Source organism: Rhipicephalus sanguineus, chromosome 8, assembly GCF_013339695.2.
Source record: "Rhipicephalus sanguineus isolate Rsan-2018 chromosome 8, BIME_Rsan_1.4, whole genome shotgun sequence".
Taxonomy (NCBI): domain Eukaryota; kingdom Metazoa; phylum Arthropoda; class Arachnida; order Ixodida; family Ixodidae; genus Rhipicephalus; species Rhipicephalus sanguineus.
Window position 1 is genome coordinate 53,768,213 of NC_051183.1, and position 27,885 is coordinate 53,796,097.

At 45.6% G+C, this 27,885-nt stretch overlaps 1 protein-coding gene and 1 long non-coding RNA gene across 5 annotated transcripts in view; both read left to right on the forward strand.

Moving 5' to 3' along the window:
* LOC119401904 (uncharacterized) overlaps positions 1-26,966 on the forward strand; it is a 227,201-nt gene extending 200,235 nt beyond the window's left edge. For both annotated transcript variants that reach the window (XR_007417112.1, XR_007417113.1), the window contains exons 2-3: positions 18,898-24,937; positions 26,846-26,966. This is a non-coding gene — a long non-coding RNA (uncharacterized LOC119401904). The remainder of the gene's footprint in view (positions 1-18,897; positions 24,938-26,845) is intronic.
* Positions 58-26,851, forward strand: LOC119401903 (protein AMN1 homolog). 3 transcript variants are annotated; one of them, XR_005185556.2, is made up of 8 exons: positions 58-212; positions 1,110-1,242; positions 1,402-1,543; positions 3,329-3,546; positions 5,166-5,222; positions 9,286-9,400; positions 17,114-17,315; positions 25,756-26,511. XR_005185556.2 is itself a non-coding variant. In XM_037668906.2 (8 exons), the coding sequence occupies exons 1-7, from the start codon at positions 160-162 to the stop codon at positions 17,176-17,178; spliced, it is 783 nt and encodes a 260-aa protein (XP_037524834.1). In that variant the 5' UTR covers positions 58-159; the 3' UTR covers positions 17,179-17,223; positions 26,710-26,851. The 3 variants fall into 3 exon arrangements, 2 of the variants coding, with proteins under 2 accessions (XP_037524834.1, XP_037524836.1); XM_037668906.2 differs by lacking the exon at positions 25,756-26,511 and adding an exon at positions 26,710-26,851 and having other exon boundaries at positions 17,114-17,223; XM_037668908.2 differs by having other exon boundaries at positions 17,114-17,223.
* Positions 26,967-27,885: the final 919 nt, after the last annotated feature.

Sequence of the window (27,885 nt, forward strand, 5' to 3'; positions counted from 1 at the left end):
ATTGTGGGGTATTTTTTTTTTAATATATATAATGCAAGTACGGGCCTAATACTGCCTAATAAACATGGACGCGCCCATGTTCGTGTTCTTAGAGTGATGTGATGCTAATGTCGTTGTTGTTAGAGCTCCAGCAAATAACATAAGATTGGACGTGTTGAAATGAATGAACACCGTGGCTCCAGTGGACGAGAAGTCCACCTCCTGAAAGACATGTATGTCTACGTTTTGTTTCTAACGAAAGCAACACCAGACAATCTTTTTTTTTTCGAGGGGTGGTGGGGGGTCCTGACTTCTCTGTATGTATATCCCTGCTTGTGTTTCTATGTGCGCGCATATATATACACATACAAAATGCAAGTATTTCGTGGGATGGTTGGGGGGGGGGGGGAAGAGGTTCAAGCCCCCAATCCACCCCCCTGGCTACGGCATTGGTTCGAAAGCTAATGCAAGCCAAAGTGGAAAGTAAGGTGAAACGGTGTTGTTTATGCACAAGATGATTAAGGACAGTACCCTTTCAGCTCCAGGGAAATGTCTAGGCGAGCTTGAATAACTCGCGTTTCTTATTAAAAGGTCTTGGGCGTTTACAAAACCGTGGTATCAACGGACATCGATTCAGTGGTGGTAACAACAAAACCGTACAAACCATGCTACTGAACATGGGTGCTACGAACTGTAAATTATGTGGGCATGGGCGTGCGAACAAGAGAATCGGGCAACACAAATGTTTGTGTTATCTGGTTCTGATATCTTGTGTCCGTGTTTGCACCAGTGATTTTCTTCCACGACGAATCCTTACGAACTGGCTCAGCTTACTGTTATTTTGAGCAAATCATAACGTTAAACTTTACTCGTTACCCGCCACGGTGGTCTAGTGGTTATGGTGCATCGACAGCTGTCCCACAGATTGCGGGTTCGAATCCCGGCCGCGGCGGCCTCGTTTTCGATGGAGGCAAAAATGCTAGAGGCCCGTGTACGTAGATTTAGGTGCGCGTTAAAGAACCCCAGGTGGTGAAAGTTTCCGGAGCCCTCCGCTACGACATCCCTCGTAACCTTATCGGGGTTTTGGGACGTTAAACCCCAACAATTTATGAAGTTTATTTGTTTTCCAGATGCGTCGATGCTCTTACTGGTTTCTCGGAGGTGGAATGGTTTCGGCACATGGTGCTGCCACGTTGCCTTGCCGATTATTACTACACCCGACTACAAAGGCGACGGTCGTTTAAGAATCATCTGGTACCTGTGGTACGTACATCGACAATTTACGTGGCAGTGTTCTTGTGTACACTTTGTGAAACATTGGGTCAATATAAAGGGTACTTTTTTTTAACTGAGATGTAGTAATCATGACATGTTGTAAGCTAGTGTACCAAATTTCTCCACATCTTGTTCTGCTGTGTACAGGTGCTGCACGCCAAGTCCATCGAAGCAGACTTGGCTGAGAGCCCCGTCACCGGAGCTGCCATCGTTCACGTCAGAAAATGCACGCAGCTGGAAAAGCTCACTTTTTCCTCGGTGCCTTCTGACAACTCGCTCTGTGAAACTAGTTGCGTAAGCCTGTCATTTATGTGCCATCTGCGTGTGTGCACCTACCAACTTTTCGACACTGATAATGATTACAAATGTATGCTCCGACAATTTCTTCTGATATTGGTGAGTCAGTTTTGCGGAAGCCCGCCAGGTGGAGTAAGATTCACGTAATGGAAATACAGATCTCTTGGATCAGATGACAAGCTTCTGAGTTTACAAAAAAATTCATCTTGGTATGAGACAAATTATTTTGAAATGCTTTCTGCAACACAAAGTATGATGACCAAGTGCATGCTGGTTTCTCCCTTACACTTTTTTGGATGTTGCCCCGCATGGTGGTCTAGTGGTTATGGCGCTCGACTGCTGACCCAAAGGTCGCGGGATCGAATCCTGGCCGCGGCGGCTGCATTTTCGATGGAGGGAAAAATGTTTGAGGCCCGTCTACTTAGATTTCGGTGCACGTTAGAGAACCCCAGGTGGTCAAAATTTCCGGAGCCCTCCACTACGACGTCTCTCATAATCATATCGTGGTTTTGGGACGTTAAACCCCAGATATTATTTTTTTTTTGGATGTTGCATTTTTCTATAAGTCTTTTCTTTTAATGGGGAAGCTGTCATCCTGGTCATGAAGGATTTGTCCTGGTCTGGGATTTCAACGAGGGACCTACGCCTTTCTGGACTGATTGCTTTACTATCTGATTGAACATTGATGCTTGAAGATTACAATACAAGTGCAGATTAATCGACTCCTCATATACTAGGTATGGCAAACATGAACATGCATTTATGAAAGAGAAATGTTGTCATCCACTTTCTTAAAGCATGAAGATACAATGACATCCACGCAGATTTCTCAGAAAGAAAAATATATAGTGGCATTGGTCTTGGGTTCAAACTCAAACCAGGACAAAATTTTCATCAGCTGAGGAGCTTTCTTTTACTATACTCAGTGTCTTAACACCATCCACATGCTGCATTCTTCTATCCTCCTCGTTTTATTAATAGTGACCATATGGAAAGGCTTTGGTTCTGAGTTCAAATATCGGGTACCAGGATGAATTTTTCAGCAACTGGCATGCTTTTTTTCTTTAAAAAATACGCAATATGGATTTCTTCACAGATTCGTCCTGCAAATGGGTTTGGATTACAACTTTTGCCTCTTAAGCAAAGCTATTATAATTCGCAGACTTAGCACCAGCAAGCATACAGAAAGGTGCACCAATCTTATGCATATTTCTATGCACTGTTTTACAGTAATTTATGCTCCAATGATCGTGGGCTTGTCGGTGATCAGCCATTTCTGATATGGCAATCTGGCCTTTTATGAAGGTCACTTGGCATTTCACGTTGCAACATTTCATTGTTGCCTGGGTATGAATACATGACCGTCGTTGTTGCCTGCAGTATTGTTGTACTGCTAAGCACGTGGATGAAGGTTCAATTCCTGGCATGGAGGAAGGGAACAGTTATGAGGGAGCATTGCACAATGCGATAGAAAGAAGGCTAGTACTTCAGGCACACACACACCAAGCACGTTAAAGAACCTCAGGTGGTCGAAATTTCCGGAGCCCTCCACTACAGCATCTCTCATAGTCATATCGTGCTTTTGGGACGTTAAACCCCAGCAGTTACTATTATTATGCGCATGCAAAGCTTTGCTTGTGCACATTTTCCCTATAGGGCAAGAGCGTCTGAACTTTTATTTAAACTTTCCTCCATCTTGCAGGCCTCTGCAGAACTGACTTGCCGCCGAAGTATGTGTCGTGAATCTGGTGCCATGTATATTGATCTGTCTTTTCAGGCCTCCTGGAAACTGTCAGGTGCTTCCACAACCTGAGGTGGCTTGAACTGAGTGGTGTCAGTGCGGTGACTGACACCGTGCTTGCAGCCATTGCAGAGCAGAACAAACTCCTCACAGTCCTCAAACTGAATGAGTGTGTGAACTTCGGTGACGGTGGCCTCAAAGCACTGGGACGGAACTGCCGCTTCTTGCAATGCGTCGACTTCTCATCAACTCAGGTCAGTCAGTTCTGCAATCTGAAGAGGGTTCTCTTACGCACACCTGCTAACACTCCTGATTTGCATGAGACTCCAGATTTCGAACGATCTTGCTGATTATGCGGGCCAGCTATAAATCTCCCAGAAAATGACCCTAGCCCAACCGCGAATACAATGGTAACAAAGGATAGCAGTATGCACATAACTATATTTCAGTTTCTGCAATGTCACTTGCGTGTGGAACACTTGGGCGCTTTAACCACAGTACTATCGTGCTCAGTATGAGCTACATCACCAAAGTGTGTGGAGAGCGCATCTCCCCCACTTGCTTGTTTTAACTTGCGAAGTTGTCATTTTCGAAGCTAATATCACCACTGGGCAAAACAAGGGCGAGGGTGAAGGCAAGTGGAGGCGATGCGCGCTCGCATGGACAGCCAAACTTTCTCCCGATAACTCGAAAATATGCCATAATCGTTGCCACTGTAAAACCTTGCAGAGCACTCGGCCACGCACACGCGTGATGTAGCTGATACTGAGCACGATAGTACACTGGTTTCATGCAGAAAAGCATGCTAAGGTAGGGAACACAGCACATTTTTTAATTACACGTGGATCTTGTGTACCAAAAAGATTGCTGACGTCTTAAAACTTTTCCAGAGCTGTCTGCGACATTGCTGCAGCCCTGGGAAACAATAAATAAAAACACTGGCCAGTTTTCTGACATACTGTATAGCAGGACAGGACACAACGAAGAGACACACGGACGGATGTCCTGTCCTGCTGCGCAGTTTGTTAGAAGATGATCCCGTACGAACTAGCCCAAGTTTTAACGCTAGGTATGCCTGTTTTCTTTTGTTGAATCTTTTCCCCTCGCCCCAGTGGCCATGGCGTAAAAATGAGCATTGCGTTTTTCTCAAAATATCTGTAGCTCATGCAGTGAGGGTTTCATCTGTGCTTCACAAAAATGGATTTGTTTTAGCAAGCTTCTTGGCAGCACATTATGTAGTGCGGTAAAGCATACCAATGGTGGAACGAAGCTACTGTGACATGAAGTGCGGTACCTGGAGCCTATACCTCACATCGAATTAGCAATGAATTGAACTATACTACAGTGAAGCTGCGTGTGGCGAGGAGGCGGGTAAATGTGTAGCAGTCTGTGAGTGCACAAAACTTAATGATGAAGCAATGCTAGAAGAAGCAATGCTCGCACTAGTTTCTGTTCAGGTTTTGTCATAATACTATATATAGCTGGGGATGATACCCACCACAACACCCATAAAATCCTTTAGGTGTTCTTAATACCCTTTAAGGTAACGTCACCAAATGCCAAGTTTGAAGCGCACGTCTCTTAAATCTGGTGATAGAGAAATCGAAAGCTACAACACAGAACACTTCGACTGATCCCAGCTCATGATAAATACCGGGGCCACACATTTCAGTATCGCTGGTTAGCCATCTGTACTGAGTGCTAGGGCGGGGTTTTCTCTGTTTCCTTAAGGTTCGTTATATCTGGGTGACTGTATGACTGAAGGGAATGAGAGCAGCAATTCGGTAAACTGGTGTCTCACAACGTGCCCTGCTTGTTTGAAGGAATATCCTTCAGTGGGGTTCTCTGAAAGGGTTTGTTTTGCCCTATGCAGATAACTACTCGGGGTTTGGACGCCTTAGCCAACAGTCCCTGCCGTCACACTATAGAGGTAAGTTGACTGTTCCTGATTGTGCTGCCCAGCTTGGCTGTTTTGAGAGAGATCTATACCTTAGTGCTCAATCATAATACTGTGGCACTAGCAGTGTGGCAGTTGTGTGCATTCAGCCACGCTCCTTATTACCTGTCTACCGTGATATTCAAGAGCCATGCAGGCTATTGTTTGAGCATGTCTCTCACATCTATGGCAAGTCAAAAGCATTAAAGGAACGGTGGTCCTTGGTGTACGCTTGAAGCATAGGCAAACTAAACATTTAGTGATCACATATGAATGGAAAATTGCTGAAGTCCTGGTGCTGTACTCTACAAATAAGTGAATACCGTTCCCTTGAATTGGGCAATACATTGCATAGAGGGATAACAAGTTTCATAGCTGCAGTAAGTCATACAGAGGTACAGAAGAGTAGGTAACAAACAGCCTATGGCACATTGATTGAAGAAGAAAAAGTTTCTCAAATCAGTGGGACATCTTGGTGCTTATGTAATTGCACGCTGCAAATCTGTATTACCTTCGGTTCATGTAGCGTGGTGCAATTGTGGGAGATGTCAAAATCAAACGCTTTCATTGCCAAGTTTTATGTTAGGTCCAGAGCATGCCGTGAAAGGAGACCCATATTTTTCATGTGGTCATTTTTTTTTCACATCAAATATTAACGAACCACTTGAAGGGAACTTGCAGGTGCCACCTTAAACATTTCTAGCTGTACTGACTCGATATGCTACAACAACAATTACAGATGACAAAGAAAATCATACCATTAGGAAACATCAGTTGTGATGTTATCATCATTGCATTGCCCGCAGCATAACGCTGTCACGATAGTGACAGTGCAATGAATATGGTCTATAAAAGAATTCAGTGCCTTGACAGAGAGATCTTTTTTTAAAACAAATTTCGCTACACATGAAGAAATACGTGGTAGAAAATGGATGGGGATACCCATGACAGATGTTGCAAACATTGACTCAAGTGTTATTAGCAGTCATTACGGCAATAAAGCTGTTTTTAAATGCTTAGCGAACTTTTGCGACTTTGAGCGTATCCATCCGTCCGTCGGTCTATCCAGCCAACTACCCATCCATCCATCCATCCATCCATCCATCCATCTATCCATCCATCCATCCATCCGCCTAAGACTTTGTGCTCTCCAGGATGTTTCATTGATGGGATGTATACCAAAATTGGTATTGCGTGACACGACTGTATGATGAACATAAATGACAAGTGGTAGCATGACAATCATGACATGCATGTTGGGTAGGACATGATTTAGATGCCATGCTCATGGTACGGTCGCGGCCGTTTCGCTAGCTTGATATACACCAAAACTGCTATATTGCATGATGTGACTAAGACGAACATACATGACAGGTCCTAACACGCAAATCATAAAATGCATGTCATGTATTGCATGATTTACCTGACACTGTCTTGGTGCACTTCCAGCCGTTTTGTTAACTCTTTCCTTACCACGGGGAAATTGGCCTATTTTTGTATGTTGCAACTAGGAATTTTCTGTGCCGTTGCTACTAGGTTTACAGTGCCATGCAATACATCAAAATAAAGACAAATGAACGTACTTTTGAATGCTGTTTATCTTAAAACAATAGAAAAAACTTATTTGGCCAAGAAAATTCCTATACAAAAAAAAAAATCAAAATTTTTCAAAAAAATTTTTAGGAAGGAAGCCACATCTCCAACAAAACATTTTTTTGAGAAATTCCGAAATATACAAAATGTTTATTAATCACAGGGCAACATTATTTAGAGAAATGGCTAAAATCGATAAAGCTGTCTTTGAGTTACAAAAAAATTACTTGATGCATAGCGAAATAGTGAAGTTCTGAGTTGGTCCTAGCCAAGATTTTTTTTTTCAAGAAATAAAATTTTACAGCACAATATTACATACCAAAATGCAAGTACTAAATGTAGAGTTTGAAAGGTACATTCGACGAAAGAAATGGCAGATATAAATATATAACAAAAATTGACAAACACAAATAATTAAGTACGTTCACAACAAACGTCATAATATTAGACTTATATCTTCAGAGTAAAAAATTATGGAAAAATTATGAGAGATGCAAAATATTTAAAACAGCGTAGTGGAGTAGGAGTGAAAAAACGAAAGTTTTAGCTCAAGAACTTCTCGAGCTATAAATTGTTCACTCAAGGAGATCAGTGTGCCAGGCACCAAAACAGTTCGTTCGCCGTTCGTTTCGGGATCCGAAACATGCAGCGTGGCCAGGAGCGCGGTAAAACGCTGCCTTGCCATGATTTTTGGCGGAAGAAGTCCCGAAAGCAATTTAGTCGTACTCCAGTACAAATTTAGACGCGGAAGTTCTAATATCCCCATGTACATCGAGAGTCCAATAAACTTCACCATCTCCTCTGGCGTCACCTCCTTCCACGATCCGTCTTTCTCACTGTATCTCGGCTTTTCAAGTATGTGGGCCCACGCATACTTGAAAAGCATACCTCCGCCGTGAAGAAGAGGCGGAAAAAATCCAGCGCTCTCGTCAGCCGATGCGAGTTACTGCGGAGCGTCATGTCGAGGTCGATACCCAGATGCGCGCGTCCCTCTGGGGTCGGAAGTCCACGCGTCTTTGTGCTGGAGGCACCACGACATGCCCAAGTGAAGTAGACACGCTAAAGATAATAATAATAATATGTGGGACACATACAGAGCAAGTCAGCCGGCTCCAGAACACTACAAACAAAAGCGAAAGTGAAAACGAAACTTGCTCGCGACTAACAGCTGACGTTTCCGGCTGATCTGGTGAAATTTCTTCATCGGAGCTGAAATCCGACGTCACCACATCGTTGTCTGATTCATCACTGCTCGAGAAGTCTAAAAGATTGCTCGTCGAAGCGCCGGCATCGAGCGAAATTGCTTTTTTCCGAGCGCGCGTCGTTTCGGATGTCAACACCATCGCGCGGCTCACGTGCGCTTCAACCTTTGAACGCGGGCGCCCTTTAAAAATCGCCGCCTCGCGGTAAAAATGCGAACCGTGCAGAAACAGCAATTCTAGTGTGTGTACAATCGTCTAGATGGCGCTTCATGTCGAAGCGCACGGCGGTTGTTGAAAAATAGCGGCGTGAAATCATCGTTCACCGGTGAACGATGCCTAGTGGCGTGGTAAGGAAAGAGTTAACTGGATATACACCAAAATTTGTATGGCATGCATGAGTGCGTGACGAACATAAATGACAGGTCATGCATTGTATATACCAGAATACACGTTTCATTATATAAAAGATTGTACATGCATGTACCATCATCATCACCTTTCATCACGATCATGTTTCTCGCCACTGAGCCGCGCCTCTCGCGCAGCTCATGCCTAGAGCTTGAGGCGCGAGCCAGAAGGAAAGAATGCGTTCACGCCCCTGGCTGGTCTGGACACCAGCAGCCACCGCCGCTCCGCCGTTTCCCTTGGAATTAAGTGGCGAGCACAACACGGCCACGTCGGCCGTCGTCTCATGTCTTCTTTCTCGCTACACATGCATGCATGACCATCTATATAGTGAACTAGATGTCATGACATGAATGACTTGATTTTCCTCAAAGAGAAACAAGGTGATGTATGCAGCTCTCTGCTGGCTGTTTCGCATACATAGATTCCCACAGTGTGTGGGATCTGCCAGATTGTTTCACTTGAATGCTGTTACAAGAACGATCAAAGTATGCTTGGTTGAGTCCACAGTGTATATGACCTTTGACGTATAAGCCAAAAGTCGCTCACCAGCTAAAAATTTCACATACGCAGTCTTTGATACTCCTGATTCACAGAGCCATCGGATGCTCCATCATGGTACCAGCATCCGTCATGAGGTTGTTCTTGCTTGTTTCTCCTGAAGAAACGACATGCCAATGAGGCCGGTGGTCTTAATGTAACCAGCGTCCCTTTCTTTTAGGGAAAGCAGCAAGAAAATGCTTCGTCGTGACAAACGGCGGTGCTTTTGTAATGACGTGAACGAAACGTTTCACATCTGTGTGAATCGGGTCTAAGCTTCATGTCGGCTTGTTCCTCAGTGGCTGTCCTTCTTGCAGGAGTTCCTTGCCAACCGATGCAGTAAACTTGAAGCCAAGGCGGTTGAGATACTCATGACCAACTTCCCATCACTGCGAATACTGAGCTTGGAAGACTGCCGCCAGATTCTGTTTGGTAAGCCTTTAATCTAAGCTGTAGCTAAGGAACCAAACAGAATTGTAAAAAATAGCTTTAACACAGAGTGTCTGATTGGGCTGGCTGGTTTAACATAATGAAGGGAAGGACAAAGATACCGAATAGGACAAAAAGAGGCACACGGTAGACAAACCAGCGCTGTGTTTGTCTACTGAGTGCCTCTCTTTGTCCTCTTCGGTAAACGCACTGTTCCTTTCACTAAGCAGTAAGACACTTTATTTATTATTTATCTATAGCACTCTCAATGGACTATTGACATGAAAGATGGGTTAGTTTCGTTATACAATATTAGAGATTGCGACTTGGAAAGACTGAAGATCAGGATTGGTTGATAGCGGAGGTGCAAACGTCCCATTCAGTGGTTATAATCACCGGGGACTAATTAAAATGACTAAACGTTGTACAGCAGTCCGGCACATGTGCTTTAAACTCTTGATGGACAATGCGTGAGAAAATGCAAGAAGCTGGGACAAGCAGGTCTTTTTTTTCAGCTGAGGGTTTGTGAAGTGTACTTACACTGTGGACGAGACGCGAGAGGGCACTTTGCTTTTTAGCTGACCATTCTGGTAGGTTATGTAGTTGGACTTTCATCGCAGGTGCACTTGCAGTGCAACATCAACTTGACGTACGCATACAATGGTGGTTGGCCAAGCTTGTTGTTACAGCATAGAAGGAGGGCACAGATTACAGGAAACACTTCATAGGCATGTTTTCAGGCTGTTTCTGCACTGTTTATGTAAGTAGGGTAACTTGACATTATTTGAAAGTTTGTGCTTGCTCCAATCTGTTATTCTTTTGGGTACTTGCAGAATTTTCTGACAGTGTGGTATCAATTTTACAACTAATAATGTGTGGGTTTTTGTCACCACCCTGCTTCCAATTTTATTGATGACTGCCTCTTGATTGATCTACCATTGGGGCTTAAAAGGAGTACTGACACGATTTTGAGACATCGCAAAAGGGACATTTTTCATTTCCTTGGTATGCAGTGTCAACGCTGTCCACACACCAGAGTCAGACAACGCGTATAAAGTATTTCAATTTGACTTTGAAGTTTTCGCCGCTGAGCATCTGCAAACCAGCCACACTGCAATGGACATTATCCCGACGAGTCAAGACAGTTCCCCCGAGTTTGCGAGTTCTGCCTCCTGCATGCAGCCTAAATCATGGAAATCACTGTCAGGGCCACTGGACGACCATTCACTCATTGTTGTTTATGTGCACCACGAACAGATGACGGATTTGCCGCTAGTACGCCGCGAGTTTACATATCTCCGTGACGTCACACTGCTATGAAACGTCACTGAGAAACCGCCCCCTCGATATCGAAACCGAAAGTGTCTATTTAAGGTAGCGGTAATTAAAATATATACGATGCATTCCCAGGCACCACAATACTCGTTTTAGGTTTCTCGACTCCAGTATTTTCATTTAGAGCAACAATCCGAAAATTTTTTAAATTCTTGTCAGTACTCCTTTAATCGTGCAAAGTAGGATCATCTCGCAATCTTAAACATAGTGCATTTAACAGCATGCAATGCTCGACTCTTTCTTTTTTCTCCAGGCATTATCTCTATAGTCAATCCCGGATATATCGAACTTGAAGGGGATCGCGAAATAGTTCGATATATCGATAATTCGAAATATAAAATATGTGTATTTAAAGCTTATAATAATGCATTGAAGGTCTCAAAACAGTTTCCGGAATTCGTAACAAGCGCTAACATGACGATTCGCTCACAAATAGTATGCTAAATAACAAGGTGGCAACTTCTTTTGCAAGTTACCACACTTTATTTCGCACGAAAATGGTCCGTAAACTTGTCTTGCTTCTTGTGCACCGTCAAGTTCATCAAGTCATCCTAAATATCAGTGAAGCTTTCCAAATAAGCAAATTCAGCACCTTCGGCCACAACAACGATGACTGATGCTGAACGCCCAACCTCTGGAGCGCGGTAAGAGGTTGTTTAGCGGCAGCGTTGACTTAGCGGCGGCGTTGACATCATAACCGCACGGGTTCACTTCCGCGGCACCGGCAACGTCAGCCTTGATCGCGGCATCGATGCAGTCAGAAACAGCGACGTCGTCGTCTGCACCGCGCTTGCTGTACTTCCGTCCGAGAGCGTGCCCAGAAATGCTAAGTCGCAAAATTCACTGAGGCACCGTACGAAGTTGTCAGCGGTCATGACGCACCTAAAGTCGTCACCTGGCACCAAAGCCCGCAAGGAAACAGTTCATGACGGTGCTTTGCGTGACGTTGTTACAAGCACCAGTCATCATTTTATCGCTATGAGTGGGTCAATGTTTAGTTCGACTCCCGAATGAGGATTTGTCAGGAACGAAGCGAGAAGTGCACGAGTCCTCAAGCCGCAAGAGACAACGCAACCCACAAACAATGAAGGAACAAGTCCCCACCAAGATTGACCTTGTCCCCACTGTCGACATCTTGGCGATGGCGATGGCACTTGTGGCTTTGTAGCAAGCAGCCGCTGCTTTGGCGCGAAAAGCAAGAAAAGCGTAGCCTCCGAGACGTGTATTTTATAACCGAAAACGCCAAAATATACGTCACGACGTTGCGGATCTCGAAGGCCGTGATTTTTGGGCCCACATGCCACGAACAGGGAAGGGAGTGTGAACATCGCGACGAGGCTGCCGAGTATCTCCGCATTCATCTCATTTTGGTGCCTTCGGCAATCGGCCCCTTTGAAAAACGCTATGCACGCGCGTTACAACCTACAGATCGCGCATCAAACGAGCCGGTGCACTCGCAAGCGCTGCGCAACCATCCAGATCAACGTAATGCAACGACACCGCCTTTTCGTCACCTGCGCGCACAAAGAGTGATCGAAACTTGGCAGAACGTGGCCGAAAATGACCAACAGTTGTTAGGAAAGATGCACTCCCTGGAGTGTGGCGCGGCGCAGCGTTCGATATGTCGGATGTTTCTCTGTGCGGGAGTTCGATATACGTGCACACCAGCCCCATACCTCTGCATGGGAAATTCAAGGGGATTTCTTTCCACCGAGTCTACTCCTGTTGAGGATGTGTCAAGGGTCGATCGACAGATCATCCCGATGCTGCGATCCCTCGTTGCTGTCATGGCAGACCTACTAAGAAGCCTGGGAACTCCAACCGCTCGAAGCGGGCTACAGGTGTTGGACGCGCTGAGCCCAGTCCTCGCCTCCCTCGTGTAGAGCCATGGCAGGAGATCAACAATCGTTCCGCAAAGAGGTCAGAGAAGCATCAGTCATCCAGTGGAACGCAAGAGGACTTAGATCACGGATTTCTGATTTTCGTCAGTACGTGTTTTCCAACCGTTTCCCCATCATCGTAATATGTGAACCGAAATTATCACACCCGATCAGGCTATCCGGCTACGAGTCAATCCCGTCCCAAACCAGCAACGAAAGCAGCAAGGTCATTGTGTATATTCGTAGGGAGCTTACATACATCATTCAACCTGTGTCGCCTCATGATGAGAACCAATATGTTTGCCTGACTGTGAAGCGGAAAACCCTCACCTTCACATTAGTAGGTGTCTACTTATCTCCCTCAGCCCGTTTTGATCGAAAAAGACTGGATGACATACTTGCGAACATCCCGGATCCGTGGATAATTACAGGGGACTTCAACGCCCACCACCCAATCTGGGGAAGTTCAAAAGTCAACGCCACGGGCCGGAGACTGGCATCATTTGTGTCGGCTCATGAACTGTCTCTACTTAATGATGGGAGTCCTACATTTCTACGAGGATCAACGTACAGCAGCTGCTTGGACTTGACGTTTGTGTCACGTCGCTTCGCCACAAGCGTTAGGTGGTTTTTAGACATCGAGACACATGGTAGCGACCACATCCCCAGTTATCTCACCATCAAAGGCTTTGCTAGTGGCCACCCGCCGAAAACCGTCCGGAGGATCGATCTGTCAGCATTCACAACTAACGTTGAACACGCTTGTGAAAAGGGCTTATCCTCTGGCATTGAGCAAGCGATTAAAGAAGCAGCGCAGAGTGCGATGCGCACGCTGACATGTTCTACAAGGCCCTCAGAAACGGATGTGGAGTTAGAGCGACTCCGTGCGATTCGTCGGCGTGCGGAGCGCAGATATCGACGCACAAAATCCATTCAAGATCTGCGGATAGCTAGGCGCATGCAAAGAAGATCCAGCGTCGTATGGACAAACTGGAGTTTCAGCGGTGGGCGAAGTTTTGCGAGTCTCTAGACCCTCGCAAACCACTTTCTCAAATATGGCGAACCGTGCGAGGCCTACGCATTTTTCCCGAACAACGTTTTCCGTTTAAAGCCTTGGCCCTTTTCCAACGTAGAAGGGATATCGAGGTAGCGGAAGATTTTTGTAGGAAGATTGCAGGCCCGTCAACTTGCACAGGAGCCCTTACTGCTGATGACACGCCACATTCCCTTGACCCGCACATGGACCTGCCTTTTTCCATGGAAGAGCTGGATGCGGCTCTTGCTTTATGCAATCGATCGTCGTCGCCTGGACCGGATGGCATATCATACCGCCTATTACGCAATCTCGGTGATCGAGCACGAAGCGCTTTGCTGGACGTGTTCAATGAGTCCTGGAGAGACGGAACGGTCCCCAGAGAATGGAAAACAAGCCGTTTGGTTCCACTTCTCAAACCTGGAAAATCACCTCTAGAGCTTACGTCATACCGCCCAATAGCGCTGGCTAGCTGCGTAGGGAAGCTGATGGAGAAAATGATCCTTGCCAGACTCGAGTGGTTCCTAGAACGCTACAGAGTATATCCAGACGCCATGGCCGGTTTTCGTCGTCTTCGTAGCTCCATTGACAATGTCATTGACCTGGTGACCTACGTACAACACCAGAAAATGAGTAGACGGCTATCCGTCGCACTATTTTTAGATGTCAAAGGAGCATATGATAATGTTTCTCACGAAGCCATACTTGACGCCCTCGAGTCGGTTGGTTTGGGTGGACGAGTGTACCGCTGGATCTGTTGCTACCTACATATGAGATCACTGTTTGTGCAAACTGATGATGGGCCGACTTCTGAGCATTACACACACCGTGGCGTTCCTCAAGGTGGTGTATTGAGCCCCACACTATTCAGCCTGGTTCTGATCGGTCTCGTGGAACGCATACCAGATTCCGTGCAGATATCTCTCTATGCAGATGATATTTGTGCTTGGACGTCAGGTGTAACACGCCCTCAGGTACGTGCGAGGCTCCAAAAAGCAGCGAATTCAGTATCGGCGTACCTTAGAGAACAAGGCCTCGAGCTTTCTCCTGAGAAATCGGCGCTGGTTGCGTTCACGCGGAAGGCAATGACGTCATATCCCATCGCCATCGATGGACGCAATGTTTGCTACGCCAGGACGCACAGGTTTTTGGGGGTCACGATCGATCGAAACCTCTGCTGGAGTCCCCATGTGGCCACTCTAAAGAAGCGCCTAACGGCCATCGCACAACTTTTCAAGTTCCTCGGAGGAAAAACGTGGGGCACATCAGTGCACGCGATGCTGCAGCTATACAAAACGCTGTTTCTGGGATACCTGCGGTATAGCTTGCCGGTTCTGACGAACGCTTGCAAAAGCAGTATACGCACGATCGAAAACGCCCAGGGCCAGGCACTCAGAGTTTGTCTTGGATTACCACGCTGCACATCAACAGCCGCAACCATCGCAATTGCCAAAGATCATCCGGCCACGGTGCACATTACATTGGAGGTGCTTAGAGCTCACATTAGGCACCTTGCTCGCGCCCCTGCCCACCATCTTGCTTCGCTTCCAGAAGATCGACCGAGTACCTCCTTCTGTAAGAGAATATTGACTTACCGAGAGTGCCTTCCAACAGCCTACACGCCTCCGGAACGGATTCTAACACCCCCTTGGTGCTTGGACCGACCAAAACTGCTCTTGACAGTGCCGGGGATTCGCAAGAAGGCGGAGCTCTCATCGCCAGCTTTGAAGCAGATGACTCTACTCATGTTGCACGAAGATTACAAAGATCATGTTAAACTTTACACGGATGGCTCGACAACTGTTGGAGGATCTGCAGGAGCTGTGATCTTCCCAGCAAGAGCCGAAAACATACAGTTTCGAACGTCACACAAGACAACATCGACAGCCGTGGAGCTTGCGGCACTCCGCAGCGCACTCCGCAGGATTTATCGAGAAGCGCCACAAAAATGGGGCATTTTTACTGATTCGAAACCAGCTCTGCAATGTCTTCGAACTGCTCTACGTCGTGGGGCTCAAGACCAATTGGTGCTGGAAATACGACAACTGTACCATCAAATAATAGACGAAGGACATGCTATAACTTTTCAGTGGTTGCCAGGCCACTGCGGCATCATCGGTAACGAGCATGCCGACGATGCAGCTAAGAATGCTCACGAAAATGGCGTGATAGAACCTATCCCACTGTCAAGAAGCGACGCAGCAGCAAAGATTAATACGCTTGCGCTTGATGTCGCAAGGTCTATGTGGAACACGCCCGGTTTTCTCCACACCCGTCTTCACCGCCTGGATCCATGCCTACGACTCAGCATTCCATCTGGCCTGCCCCGATCCGAGACGACCCTTCTCTGCCGCATGTGGCTTGGGGTGTCTTTTACGAACGCCTTTGCGTGCCGCATCGGAATGAGAGACAGCGCTGCATGTGAATATTGTGACAATGACGAAACCATTGAACACATTTTATGTCAGTGCCCTCAATACAGCTCTGAGAGACAATCCCTCGCAGCAGTGTTTGCTCGCCTCGACGACCAGCCGCTCTCTGAGCAGTCAATCTTGGAATGTCGGAACGATCGAGCTTCACGCCAGAAAGCAACGAAGGCGCTGATGAAGTTTCTGCGAGCGACCCGCCTCGTTGAACGATTGTGACACTCCTGTGTGTGTGTGTGTGCGTTTGTGCTTCCCTCCCTCCCTATCCCATCCCTCTCTTTCTAACTTTTCTGTCTCCCCTTACCCCTTCCCCAGTGCAGGGTAGCAAACCAGATATGTTTTCTGGTTAACCTCCCTGCCTTTCCGCATTACATTTTTCTCTCTCTCTCTCTCTCTCAAGGGGATTTCTCAACTGTTCGATATAGCCAATAATTCGATATATCCGAGTTCGATATATCCGGGATTGGTATATCTCTCCGTGTTTGCCAATAATGGCCACTCATAATTTGTGACACTAGCGTATTGCATATTGGTGTTTTACCAAGAAGCAAAGTTTCTTTGGACTTATTGTTGTGGTAAAAAAAAAAACACAGCCTGCAGTAGCGATTCTTTAGTTTTGAACTCGTATAGTGGAACATTGTTTATATTCCTTTGGAATTGTGCCTTTTATTGTGTTCTTAACAGGTCACTTGATTGTCCTACCATCTGATTAATCGGCCGTTAAATACTATATATTGCTTAGTTTTGAACTCGTAGTGGAACATTGTGTTTACATTCCTTTGACACTGTGCTCTTTAATGTGTTGTTAACAGGTCATGTGATTGTCCTACCGTCTGATTAATCTGCCATTAAATATTACATATTGTTTCGGTTTGACATTTCAAATAACGTTTACGTACAGTAACGAAATAATAATGATGCCACTTGTTTGCAGTAAGAGCGATAAGTTTCCCTGTTGAAACTTCCAACTCTAATGCGGTTATACTTCTCCAGGTTCAAAGCACTCATAACATGTTCTTTTTTTTTTAACCTTTCAATGCAGCGCCTGAGGCAGTGCCTGTAAGAATGGAGAGGAAAGGCCAGTTATCCTGGTTCGTCTTCTGCTGACATTTGCTGAGAAGTCAGCCATCTGGACGCATTATGGACAACAAAGTAACCAATTGCAGCAGCTTTTTTTTTTTTCAAACAGTCGGGCAGGAGCCAATAACTGGTGACGCGTTACTGCGAACCAGTTACCTTCTCGGGTAACTTCAAATTGTAACTTGTTACTCTTTCATTGATGTACAATAGAATATCATTAGTAAATGAAACCTTAAGGGACCAGGAAAATATGCTCCATTTTATGAATTTCACTTACTGGGAAAGATCTCTTGGGGGGGGCAGCAGACGATAAAAAACCAGCAAATTAGAGGCAATTATTCCTCTTAAAGGGGCCCTGCAACACTTTTCGAGCATGCTCAAAAAGCGCTGCCGATCGGTAGTCGAGGCTCCCGAGAACACGCGAGCCAAATATTATAGCGATGCGCACGGCCTGGAATTTACAATAGATTCTCAAAGTCAGCTGAAAATCGCTCCCTCTTCTCTCAACAAATGATGTATTAGTCCGCAAAATATGACGCGATTGTCGGCAGTTCCACCATTGGCTGATGTTATAATCACGATAACACCCTCATTATTACTTTCGTTGTTAATGTTAAGTTCAATAAGTAGATAATATGTATGTTTATATTCTGTTATCGCGTTAAAAACACCGAACAAACATTAATATTAGCACTTCCGGTCTCACCGACAGCTCGTCTGCTCGTAGTTGCGTGGTTCCGTTTTCTTCGCCATGCGCAGTGCCGAAAACGTGAATATTTCTGTGCTTTTCACCATCGCCGGTTGCCGTTGAGAGTGGCAGCCGTTCGAGTGTTGCCTCTTCAGCTGAGAACTGCATCGTCGGCACGTTCTCACGACCAACCGAGGCACGGGCGCAGCGTGTCTCCGATAACAATGCTGGCGTCCGGTAATGGCGGCGCTTCGGGGTCGTCTGCCAGTGCCGTCTTACGAGGCGGTGTATCGGAGTATGGGCCGAAATCGATTTCAGCTGTCATTCGTTCCAAACGAGCGCGCAGGTTTGCTTCCATGGTTGGCAGAGCGATGAAAACACTACGGCGTTCGAGGTGCACACCCAACATCACCAAACCGACGCGCAGTTTTCAAGCACGCGCGATACGGCTCCGCTCGACGAGAACGACGCAAGCCGACCGGAAGTGGCGGCACAGACCACGTGGTTGCGCCCAGACGTCAGAGAGAAAAAAATGAAGAAAAAAACTCCGCCGGCGCTCTTGGGCGGAGCCTCGCTCCTCTGCGCTGCCTCCCTCGACTCGCTGCCTATCTTTCCGCGCGCTCGCGGCGTTGAGTTGAGGGAGAAAGCTGCGGAACGTGATCTCTGTAATTTGGTAACACCACTTAGACTTGACGGATTCGAAAAATTTTTGCGGCATATGACTCGTGAAGAGTCACACGTCAATAATGAGACTATTCCAATATAACTAAGAAAGGTGTTGCAGGGCCCCTTTAAAGAGCAATCTCACATAAGCAATTTTTGTTTACCCAGATTCTATAGTAACTGGAGCACTGTTACTTTCTGCATGTTAAACAGCACTGTTGCTCCATTGATACGTAACAAATAACAATTCAACGATAACTGAAAAAGTGCAAAGAAAATGGAGGCGAATAATTGAGTACGATATTAGTACTATGTACGTAGGCGTCCGTAACACCGTTGGTACATAAGAACGCCACATTTCACATACAAAGCGTGCGCAGAACTTCTACTTGAAGGTCGCGGGATCGAATCCCGGCCGCGGCGGCTGCATTTTCGATGGAGGCGAAAATGTTTGAGGCCCGTGTACTTAGATTTAGGTGCACGTTAAAGAACCCCAGGTGGTCGAAATTTCCGGAGCCCCCCACTACGGCGTCTCTCGTAATCATATCATGGTTTTGGGACGTTAAACCCCAGATATTATTATTATTAGAACTTCTACTTATTCACACTATGCAGACCGCGGTGTTCTTATGTGCGCAACGTCATTACGGACATTATACGTACTCCACAGCATCAACAGAGGTGCTGGTCTTGAAAACGCAAGGTGCGATGCAAAAGCTGGTGTGACCTCTCTAGCTCCAATGAGGACGTTGTTTATGATCATTATGGTGAGGATTACTTTTGCCTTTGGGTCGCCTCACGTGAATGCATAAGGCACCTGAAGTAGAGCACCAAGTCGGGCTAGTTGGTTTAGATTCATTCAGACCCTGTGAGTTTTTGCTCGCGAATCTGCGTGCTATATATATGTTTGGGACAACCATCTTGAAATAGAATTCAACGCAAAAGTCATCAGCATTGCAGCACCGGGCTTCTGTTGACCAAATGAAATCTCAAGGCAATATTCTTATTAACCTTGTGTTTGCATCTTTGTACGTTGTGCCTTGCCTTGTGTTCCTGACAAATGTAACTCTGCTGTACACTGGACTTCTTAATTTTTTGTTGAGTACAATATGTATTGTTTGCATTTGATGTTTCAATTGCTATTCTTACAGTATTATATAGTGAAGTTACACTGCTGCTATGTAGAAAAACCAATGCAGTAAATTGAACCTTGAGCAGGTGCCAGCATTTCAGCACAGTGGATAGGTGGGCAGGTTGGTTATGACTCCTGACACAAAACGGTGCGAAAAAGACTACAGAATAGAGTAGAATTTGCAGGACAATGCAGTTCAAGTTGGTTTTTATCTTCCAATTGACCATTATGCTTTGGTTATTAGGACAGTAATTTAGAAATATGTTTTCCTGTATAAAATGAGTCAGTTACTAGTAGCATGCCGCCCTGCGATTTTTATTCTGTGTCTTCTTTCTGAAGCCTTTTTGCATCGCGAGTGGTCAAATAGTCGGAACGACTATTATGCCGTTTTCGCAAACGCAGTTCTCGAACCATGCAATACAGGGCTGTTGCCAAGGTGGTACGCGTACGTCTTTTCCCACAGCGATTGGCCTCTGGAGTGAGGCTTGCCCCTTTTGTGGATCGAGTAGAGAGCTTGAGTATTGGTTTGGTGAGCATGGAATTCCGTGTCGGGCCACTCTGGGCGACACAAGAAGTTTTGGTGGTGAGCTGTGGCAATTCACGAGCACGATAGTTGCGCTTACATCAATTGGCACATGAGTGTTGGCAGGATTCTGTCTTGGGAGGGGGGACTGCAAACCCGTGTGGCATCGCATTGGTGGAGGGTTGGGGAGTACTGATGAGGCTTAGGGTGGGCTTCTGTTTTGGATTTCTGCATGCTGTGGAGCCATCATGATGAGGACTTCATTGACAGTGTAGGAAATTAAGTGTCGTCACTCGCACACAGATTAGTCAGCACTGATTCTTAAAAACTGTTATGGACGATTCCTTTTTCAATACGCCCTGTTCTTTAAGCTTTTTGTGGCCCTGTCTGCATAACAAAAGAGGTTTTTTGGCGACTATACCTTGCATAGAAAGTCAAATTTTGATACGTAATACAAAATACGACAAAGTTGTTTGGGCATGTTGGTAGTAGTAGTAATCCATAAGTATGTTGAAAAATCATCTTATACACAAGCAACATCAATATAATCTGTGCAAATTGATGAGCTGCACTGAAAAATATTTTGCGCAAGTGCGACAACGTATCAGATTTGAGTAATCCATGTTGGCACACCTAAAAAATTAACTTTTCCTGTTAGTGTGATAGAAGGCACTCTTTCAAGTGCCTGTGCCTGTTATGTGCCTTTTCATGCGTGCCTGGCTCACACTTTTCAAGTATATTTAAAGCAAAGTGTATTTCTTAATTTACAGGCTTTTACATCGAGGTTTAGCTATGTTAGCATCTCTTTAAATTGTATTACAAAGCACAGAGTCATGCAAGGTATGTGCAGTGGGGCTTGTCAGCAACAATAACCCATTGTCACTCAGTGTAGATGAGACCTGTACTTCACTGATGACAGGCACGTAGGCAAGGGGGGGCCCAGGTGGGCCCGCCCCCCCCCCCCCCCCCGAAATTCGTACAGTCGGCCATTAATGCAAGAATATAGAGGCACAAGTACAAGTAGTGGCGTGCGCATTTAAACAAATGAAAAGCAAACGCTAGACAAGGAATTCACCAAGAACTGCTACCAAAGAACCTTTATTTGAAAAGCACGGCAACACTCGCCGAGAAATTCAAGACCGTCCACCGAAGGAGACAGCCCAAGGCACTGTATACAAGCTTGGAAAAGGGAACTTTAGTACAGAATGTGACGGCTTCGACGCCCATTAACCCGTGTGACCCCACTCGCGCCTCTGCGAACCCCACCACCCTTTGTCCGCTGCCTCGGTCGTCGGGCAGGTGCACGCATGGCGGAACGAGTAAAGAGGGTAAACAATTTGTTACGGTTGGGACGCCCACCTGTTGAGTTAGCGAATATGCGGCTCTCCAGTTATATGCCTAGTGCGTGTCGACGGAAGCGCCATAGGTGGCGAACTTGCTAATCACTCTCGGGAAAGTAAGCAGCTGACGACCGCCGTTGTTACGTCGTTGTACGTGTGGTACCGCGTTGTTTGCATTTCCGTAAGAAAATAGGCAACGTTCGTCGTATCTGTGGTGGCCGAAACTTCAAGGGATGTCTAATAATTGCTGTGGGGTGAGGTGCTCGAACACCTACAAAAACTCGCCTGCAACACGGTGAAAACGTCACAGCACCTGCAGACTTGAATGCCGAGAGAACGCATGACTGCGAGGACGGTTTGGAAACTGTGAGCTCTTTTTGTCATAATGACATCGGAATGTTTGTCAATAAGGCTGATATAGCTGAGGACATCAGAGAACGGGTATACTCTACCGTATGGATGCCACCACCGAGCTACAAGTTTGAAATCTCGGTCGCCAAGAACGATAAAAGGCGCACATTTCAGTTTCACTGGCTGCAGCAATATGAGTGGCTTGCATTTTCTCACGTGCGGAAGGGAGCTTTCTGCAAAACCTGCGTACTTTTTTGTCGTAAGAGCGGAATGGGTGTAGGCTCTCACCAGTCATGCAGAAACCTCATAACAGTTCCGTTTACGAAGTGGAAGGATGCCATTGAGACATTCGAGAATCATGCATGAACTGAATACCACAAGACTGTAACGGTTGGCGCGGAGTGCTTTCTCGGAGTCGCCAGAGGAAAATCAAGCAGTGTCCATGTACAGCTTAGTCAGCAAGCAAAGGGCGAGCTCAAAGACAACAAGGCAAAGTTGCGCGCGATTGTCGAGAAAGTTGTACTGTGTGGCCGTCAGGACCTCGTGCTGCAAGGTGACAAGGATTCGGTGCATCTTTCTCTCGAAGAACCCTTACAGAACGACGGCAATTTCAGGGCGCTCCTACGTTATAGAGCGAATGGAGGAGACACCATTTTGGCCGATCACATATGCACAGCAGGCAGCAATGCTCTTTACTCCAGCCCGCACATTGAAAATGAAATTATTTCGCATATACAAGATAAAAGCTTATAGTACCAGATAAAATTGTCAAACAGGTAAACGAGGCTGGATTTTTTCGGTGCTGGAATATGAAACAACGGATGTATCCCAAACCGAGCAATTCTCGTTGTGCGTACGCTACGTTGATCCCACTACTTCAAGCATTCGGGAAGATTTCCTCTGCTTCGTACCTGTTGACGACATCATACGTCTAGCCTAGCTGACACACTGAAAAGGGAGCTGCTGAATCTTGGCCTGCACTTGAACATGATGTGAGGCCAAGGATATGATGGAGCAATAGCGATGAGTGGGACATTCAACAGCGTACAGGCGCTCATCTGGCACGACTTCCCACTGGCTTTGTACACGCATTGCTCGTCGCACTCTCTGAACCTTTGTTTGAGCGACGCCTCATCTGTCCAAAACATTCGACGGGCCTGTGGCACAATTAGTGAAGTATGCACTTTCTTTCGGCTGTCACCCAAAAAGACAGCAGTCCTGAAAAAGCATCTAAAAGCGTCTACAAAGTCATTCGGCCGGCTGCGCCGATATTGTAAACAAGGTGGGTTTAACGTCATGATTCAGTCGCATTGTTTGGAGAAGCACTTTCCAGGGTAGTTCGCTCACTTGAAGAGTTCATGGACACCTTCCGTGACAAAGTCACAGCGTCCACCACTTATTGCCTCCATCAGCGAATCTGTTCGCCCAACTTTCTTATATGCCTCGCTTTTAGTGAGACATTCCTAGGCCTTACACACCACTTGACTGTGTATCTGCAGAGCCCATCTATTGACATGAGCGTCGCCTTGGAGCAGGTTTACTTGGTGCTGACTAAACTAGAAAAGATGGGAACTAACGCGGAGGCAGAATTCCGCAAAATATTTTCTCTATGTCAAGATAGAGCGGCGGAGTTCGGAGTGAAGTGCAAGATTCCACGGGTGGTAGGAAAACAGAGATACCGGGCAAACTACGATTCTAGTTTCGCGGAAGAGTACTACAGGCGAGCCTTGTTCATTCCGTACATAGATGACCTGAAAGCTTCCCTCAAACGGCGCTTTGCAAACCATCGGAAAACACTTCAAAGTTTGCAATTTGTGTTGCCAGAGCACGCCTCCAAAGGCAAATTTGAATCTGTGCAGCCGTCCTTCGATTTTTACCTGAGTGATATGACAACAGCTCATATCCTTACACTAAAAGGTGAATGGGAAATCTGGAAAACTAAATGGCAAGCCATGCAAGAGGAGGAACTTCCCCGCTTTGCGACGGACGCTTTAGCTGAATGCGACAAAGCCCTCTTCCCGAACGTTCACACACACCTCAAGATACTGGCAACGCTCCCAGTGAGTACAGCTGCTGCAGAACGCAGCTTTTCGACACTTAAAAGAGTGAAAACATATTTGAGGAATCGGACGGCTGAAGAGCGGCTTAATGGCCTGGCCCTAATGTCCATTCATCAGATGCAAGTCAGTGTCGACGAAGTTATCGCTGTGTTTATGGAGAAACCGCGACACATGAAAATTGCAGCGTGAACCACTTTCTTCGGCCAGGCTTCGTGTTCGTTTTTTTTTCTTTTGCATTGACATTTACAACATGGCAAAACCATTCGCAATGCCATTCTTTAAAATTGCTTGCTAAAATGAATGTTAGCTTTCTGCATCTCTTGTGTCATGAAAGCATCCGTGTTTTGGTTCTTTGTTGTCCAATAAAGTTGTTTTCCTGAATGTGTCTGTTCGTTGTTTAAGAATTGGTGTCATAAAATGACTCATGCTCTTCTCACAGGCCTGCTGTTACAACAGAGGTGTGAGAAGTTCGGTAGAGAGAATGTCCAACATTTTATTATTTTTTTTGTCGCGCATACGTAAGTGGGCGCCCGATTCCCTTGCATTACGCCATTCCCTTTTTTTTTCTTCTTTTTGTGATTCCTTTTTCCGTCTCTGACTCTGAATGGCCCTTCTTGGTCGAGATTATTTGGTTGGAAAGCATTCTTTCTGGTGCACACGCACTAGCTTTAATGCAGTGTCAAAAACTTGCTTTCCATCGTGGATTAACTCGCCTCTTGTGCTGCATTCCACTCTCTTCTCATTTTCTTCTAATAATTAAGCGCCTTCTATATTTCCGGGCAACTTTCTTTCTTTTTACCACGGAAAAACTTTCTTTCGAACAATTAGGCCTTGGGCCCCTCCGAAAAAAAATCCTGGCTACGTGCCTGCTTGATGATGTATGTTTATTGCAGATCCTGAAGGTATAGTCATTATGGTGGTCAAGTTAAGGGGCAGCTGCCAATGATAGGGATATGGCAGCCTTTGTGTTATGCATTTCAGACATTAGAAGAAAGTTATTTTGGCTGCCACTTCCTCAGATTAGCAGAGGTCATGAGCCTGTGCGAAAATGTCCCCTGCCAAAGTGCTGTGGGTGCACACCCTGGAAGGCAGAGAAGGGATAGCTCCCTCACCTTGCTTCTACCAGCAAGGCTTCTTCATATGCCCTTCAATTGTCAACACTGCCTTTGTCATGGCCACGTTGGTGAATGAGGTGCAGTTCACTACGTCTGCCAACAGTATTCATCGTTGTTACTGGCCATAACCTGACATGGAACAGTCACCTACTGGTTTTATTGCAGTGACACTTTCCATAGAAGCTGTGGATTTTATATAATTCCTTCTTACAGCTTTTTGCTTGGACTGTTTATAAGCGCTGTTTTTATTATATTTTATGATAATAAAATTTGTACAAGTGACCCTTGTCGTGTATTTTCACAATAGTTATTATATGTTTATATTTCATTACAAACGCTAGAGTCTTGAAATAGAATTCAACGCAAAAGTCATCAGCATTGCAGCACCGGGCTTCTGTTGGCCAAATGAAATCTCAAGGCAATATTGAGAGTGGGACATCCATATTCTTATTAACCTTGTGTTTACATCTTTGTACGTTTTGCCTTGCCTTGTGTTCCTGACAAATGTAACTCTGCTGTACACTGGACTCCTAATTTTTTGTTGAGTAAAATATGTATTGTTTGCATTCGATGTTTTAATTACTATTCTTACAGTATTATATAGTGAAGTTACACTGCTGCTATGTAGAAACACCAATGCAATAAATTGAACCTGAGCAGGTGCCAGCATTTCAGCACAGTGGATAGGTGGGCAGGTTGGTTTTGACTCCTGATGATGTATGTTTATTGCAGATCCTAAAGGTACTGTCATCATGGTGGTCAAATTAAGGGGCAGCTGCCAATGATATGGATATGGCAGCCTATGTGTTATGCATTTCTGACATCAGAAGAAAGTTATTTTGGCTGCCACTTCCTCAGGTCAGCAGAGGTCACGAGCCTGTGGGAAAATGTCCCCTGCCAAAGTGCCGTGGGTGCACATCCTGGGAGGCAGAGAAGGGATAGCTGCCTCACCTTGCTTCTACCAGCAAGGCTTCTTTATATGCCCTTCAATTGTCAACACTGCCTTTGTCATGGCCACGTTGGTGAATGAGGTGCAGTTCACTACGTCTGCCAACAGTATTCATCGTTGTTACTGGCCATAACCTGACATGGAACAGTCACCTACTGGTTTTATTGCAGTGACACTTTCCATAGAAGCTGTGGATTTTATATAATGCGTTCTTACAGCTTTTTGCTTGGACTGTTTATAAGCACTGTTTTTATAATGTTTTATGAGAATAAAATTTGTACAAGTGACCCTTGTCGTGTATTTTCACAATAGTTATTATATGTTTATATTTCATTACAAACGCTAGAGTCTTGAAATAGAATTCAACGCAAAAGTCATCAGCATTGCAGCACCGGGCTTCTGTTGGCCAAATGAAATCTCAAGGCAATATTGAGAGTGGGACATCCATATTCTTATTAACCTTGTGTTTACATCTTTGTACGTTTTGCCTTGCCTTGTGTTCCTGACAAATGTAACTCTGCTGTACACTGGACTCCTAATTTTTTGTTGAGTAAAATATGTATTGTTTGCATTCGATGTTTTAATTACTATTCTTACAGTATTATATAGTGAAGTTACACTGCTGCTATGTAGAAACACCAATGCAATAAATTGAACCTGAGCAGGTGCCAACATTTCAGCACAGTGGATAGGTGGGCAGGTTGGTTTTGACTCCTGATGATGTATGTTTATTGCAGATCCTAAAGGTACTGTCATCATGGTGGTCAAGTTAAGGGGCAGCTGCCAATGATATGGATATGGCAGCCTATGTGTTATGCATTTCTGACATCAGAAGAAAGTTATTTTGGCTGCCACTTCCTCAGGTCAGCAGAGGTCACGAGCCTGTGGGAAAATGTCCCCTGCCAAAGTGCCGTGGGTGCACACCCTGGGAGGCAGAGAAGGGATAGCTGCCTCACCTTGCTTCTACCAGCAAGGCTTCTTTATATGCCCTTCAATTGTCAACACTGCCTTTGTCATGGACACGTTGGTCAATGAGGTGCAGTTCACCACGTCTGCCAACAGTATTCATCGCTGTTACTGGCCATAACCTGACATGGAACAGTCACCTACTGGTTTTATTGCAATGACACCTTCCATAGAAGCTGTGGATTTTATATAATTCGTTCTTACAGCTTTTTGCTTGGACTGTTTATAAGCACTGTTTTTATAATGTTTTATGAGAATAAAATTTGTACAAGTGACCCTTGTTGTGTATTGTCACAATAGTCATTGCATGTTTAGATTTCATTACAAATGCTGGAGATATGCCATACCTGAACATGCAGACGTGGGAAGAACTCACCTCTGCTTTTTTCTATTGCGATAGTAATTGTATGGACACCCCACGTGCACGTTTGACGTCGCCGTGATGTTCCGCATAAAATTCAAATCGGCAACATCGACCCCCTCCCCCCCCCCCCCCCCGCATCGTGTGCGAGCGAACGCGTGCGAAGGCTGCCAGCGATTGCTGATCAAGCCCAGAGGAAACGCGCCGGCCATCTCCGCCGTCCTGCGAATGGCGCGTGTGGGGTGACGGGGGGGCGGAGCTACGTGGACCGGGCAGGCATTTTATACTTTTGACCTGCCGAACATGGTCCCCCGCCGCATCTTTGGAGGAGATCAGATGTGACAATATATGAAATGATCGTTAGTGTTGGCCATTTGCGTTATGTTCTCTTGCCAATGGAATGCAGAATCATTGTTTTCATAACCTCTGGAAGAGTATGGACTACGTTAGGTATACAAGAAAAAAAATATGGCAATATATCATAGGATTGTTCTCGTTGACCATTTTTCATGTTCTGTTGCCGATGCAATGCCGCATCATTGCTTTCATGAAAAGTACGGACTACTTAAGATCTATAAGATATAAA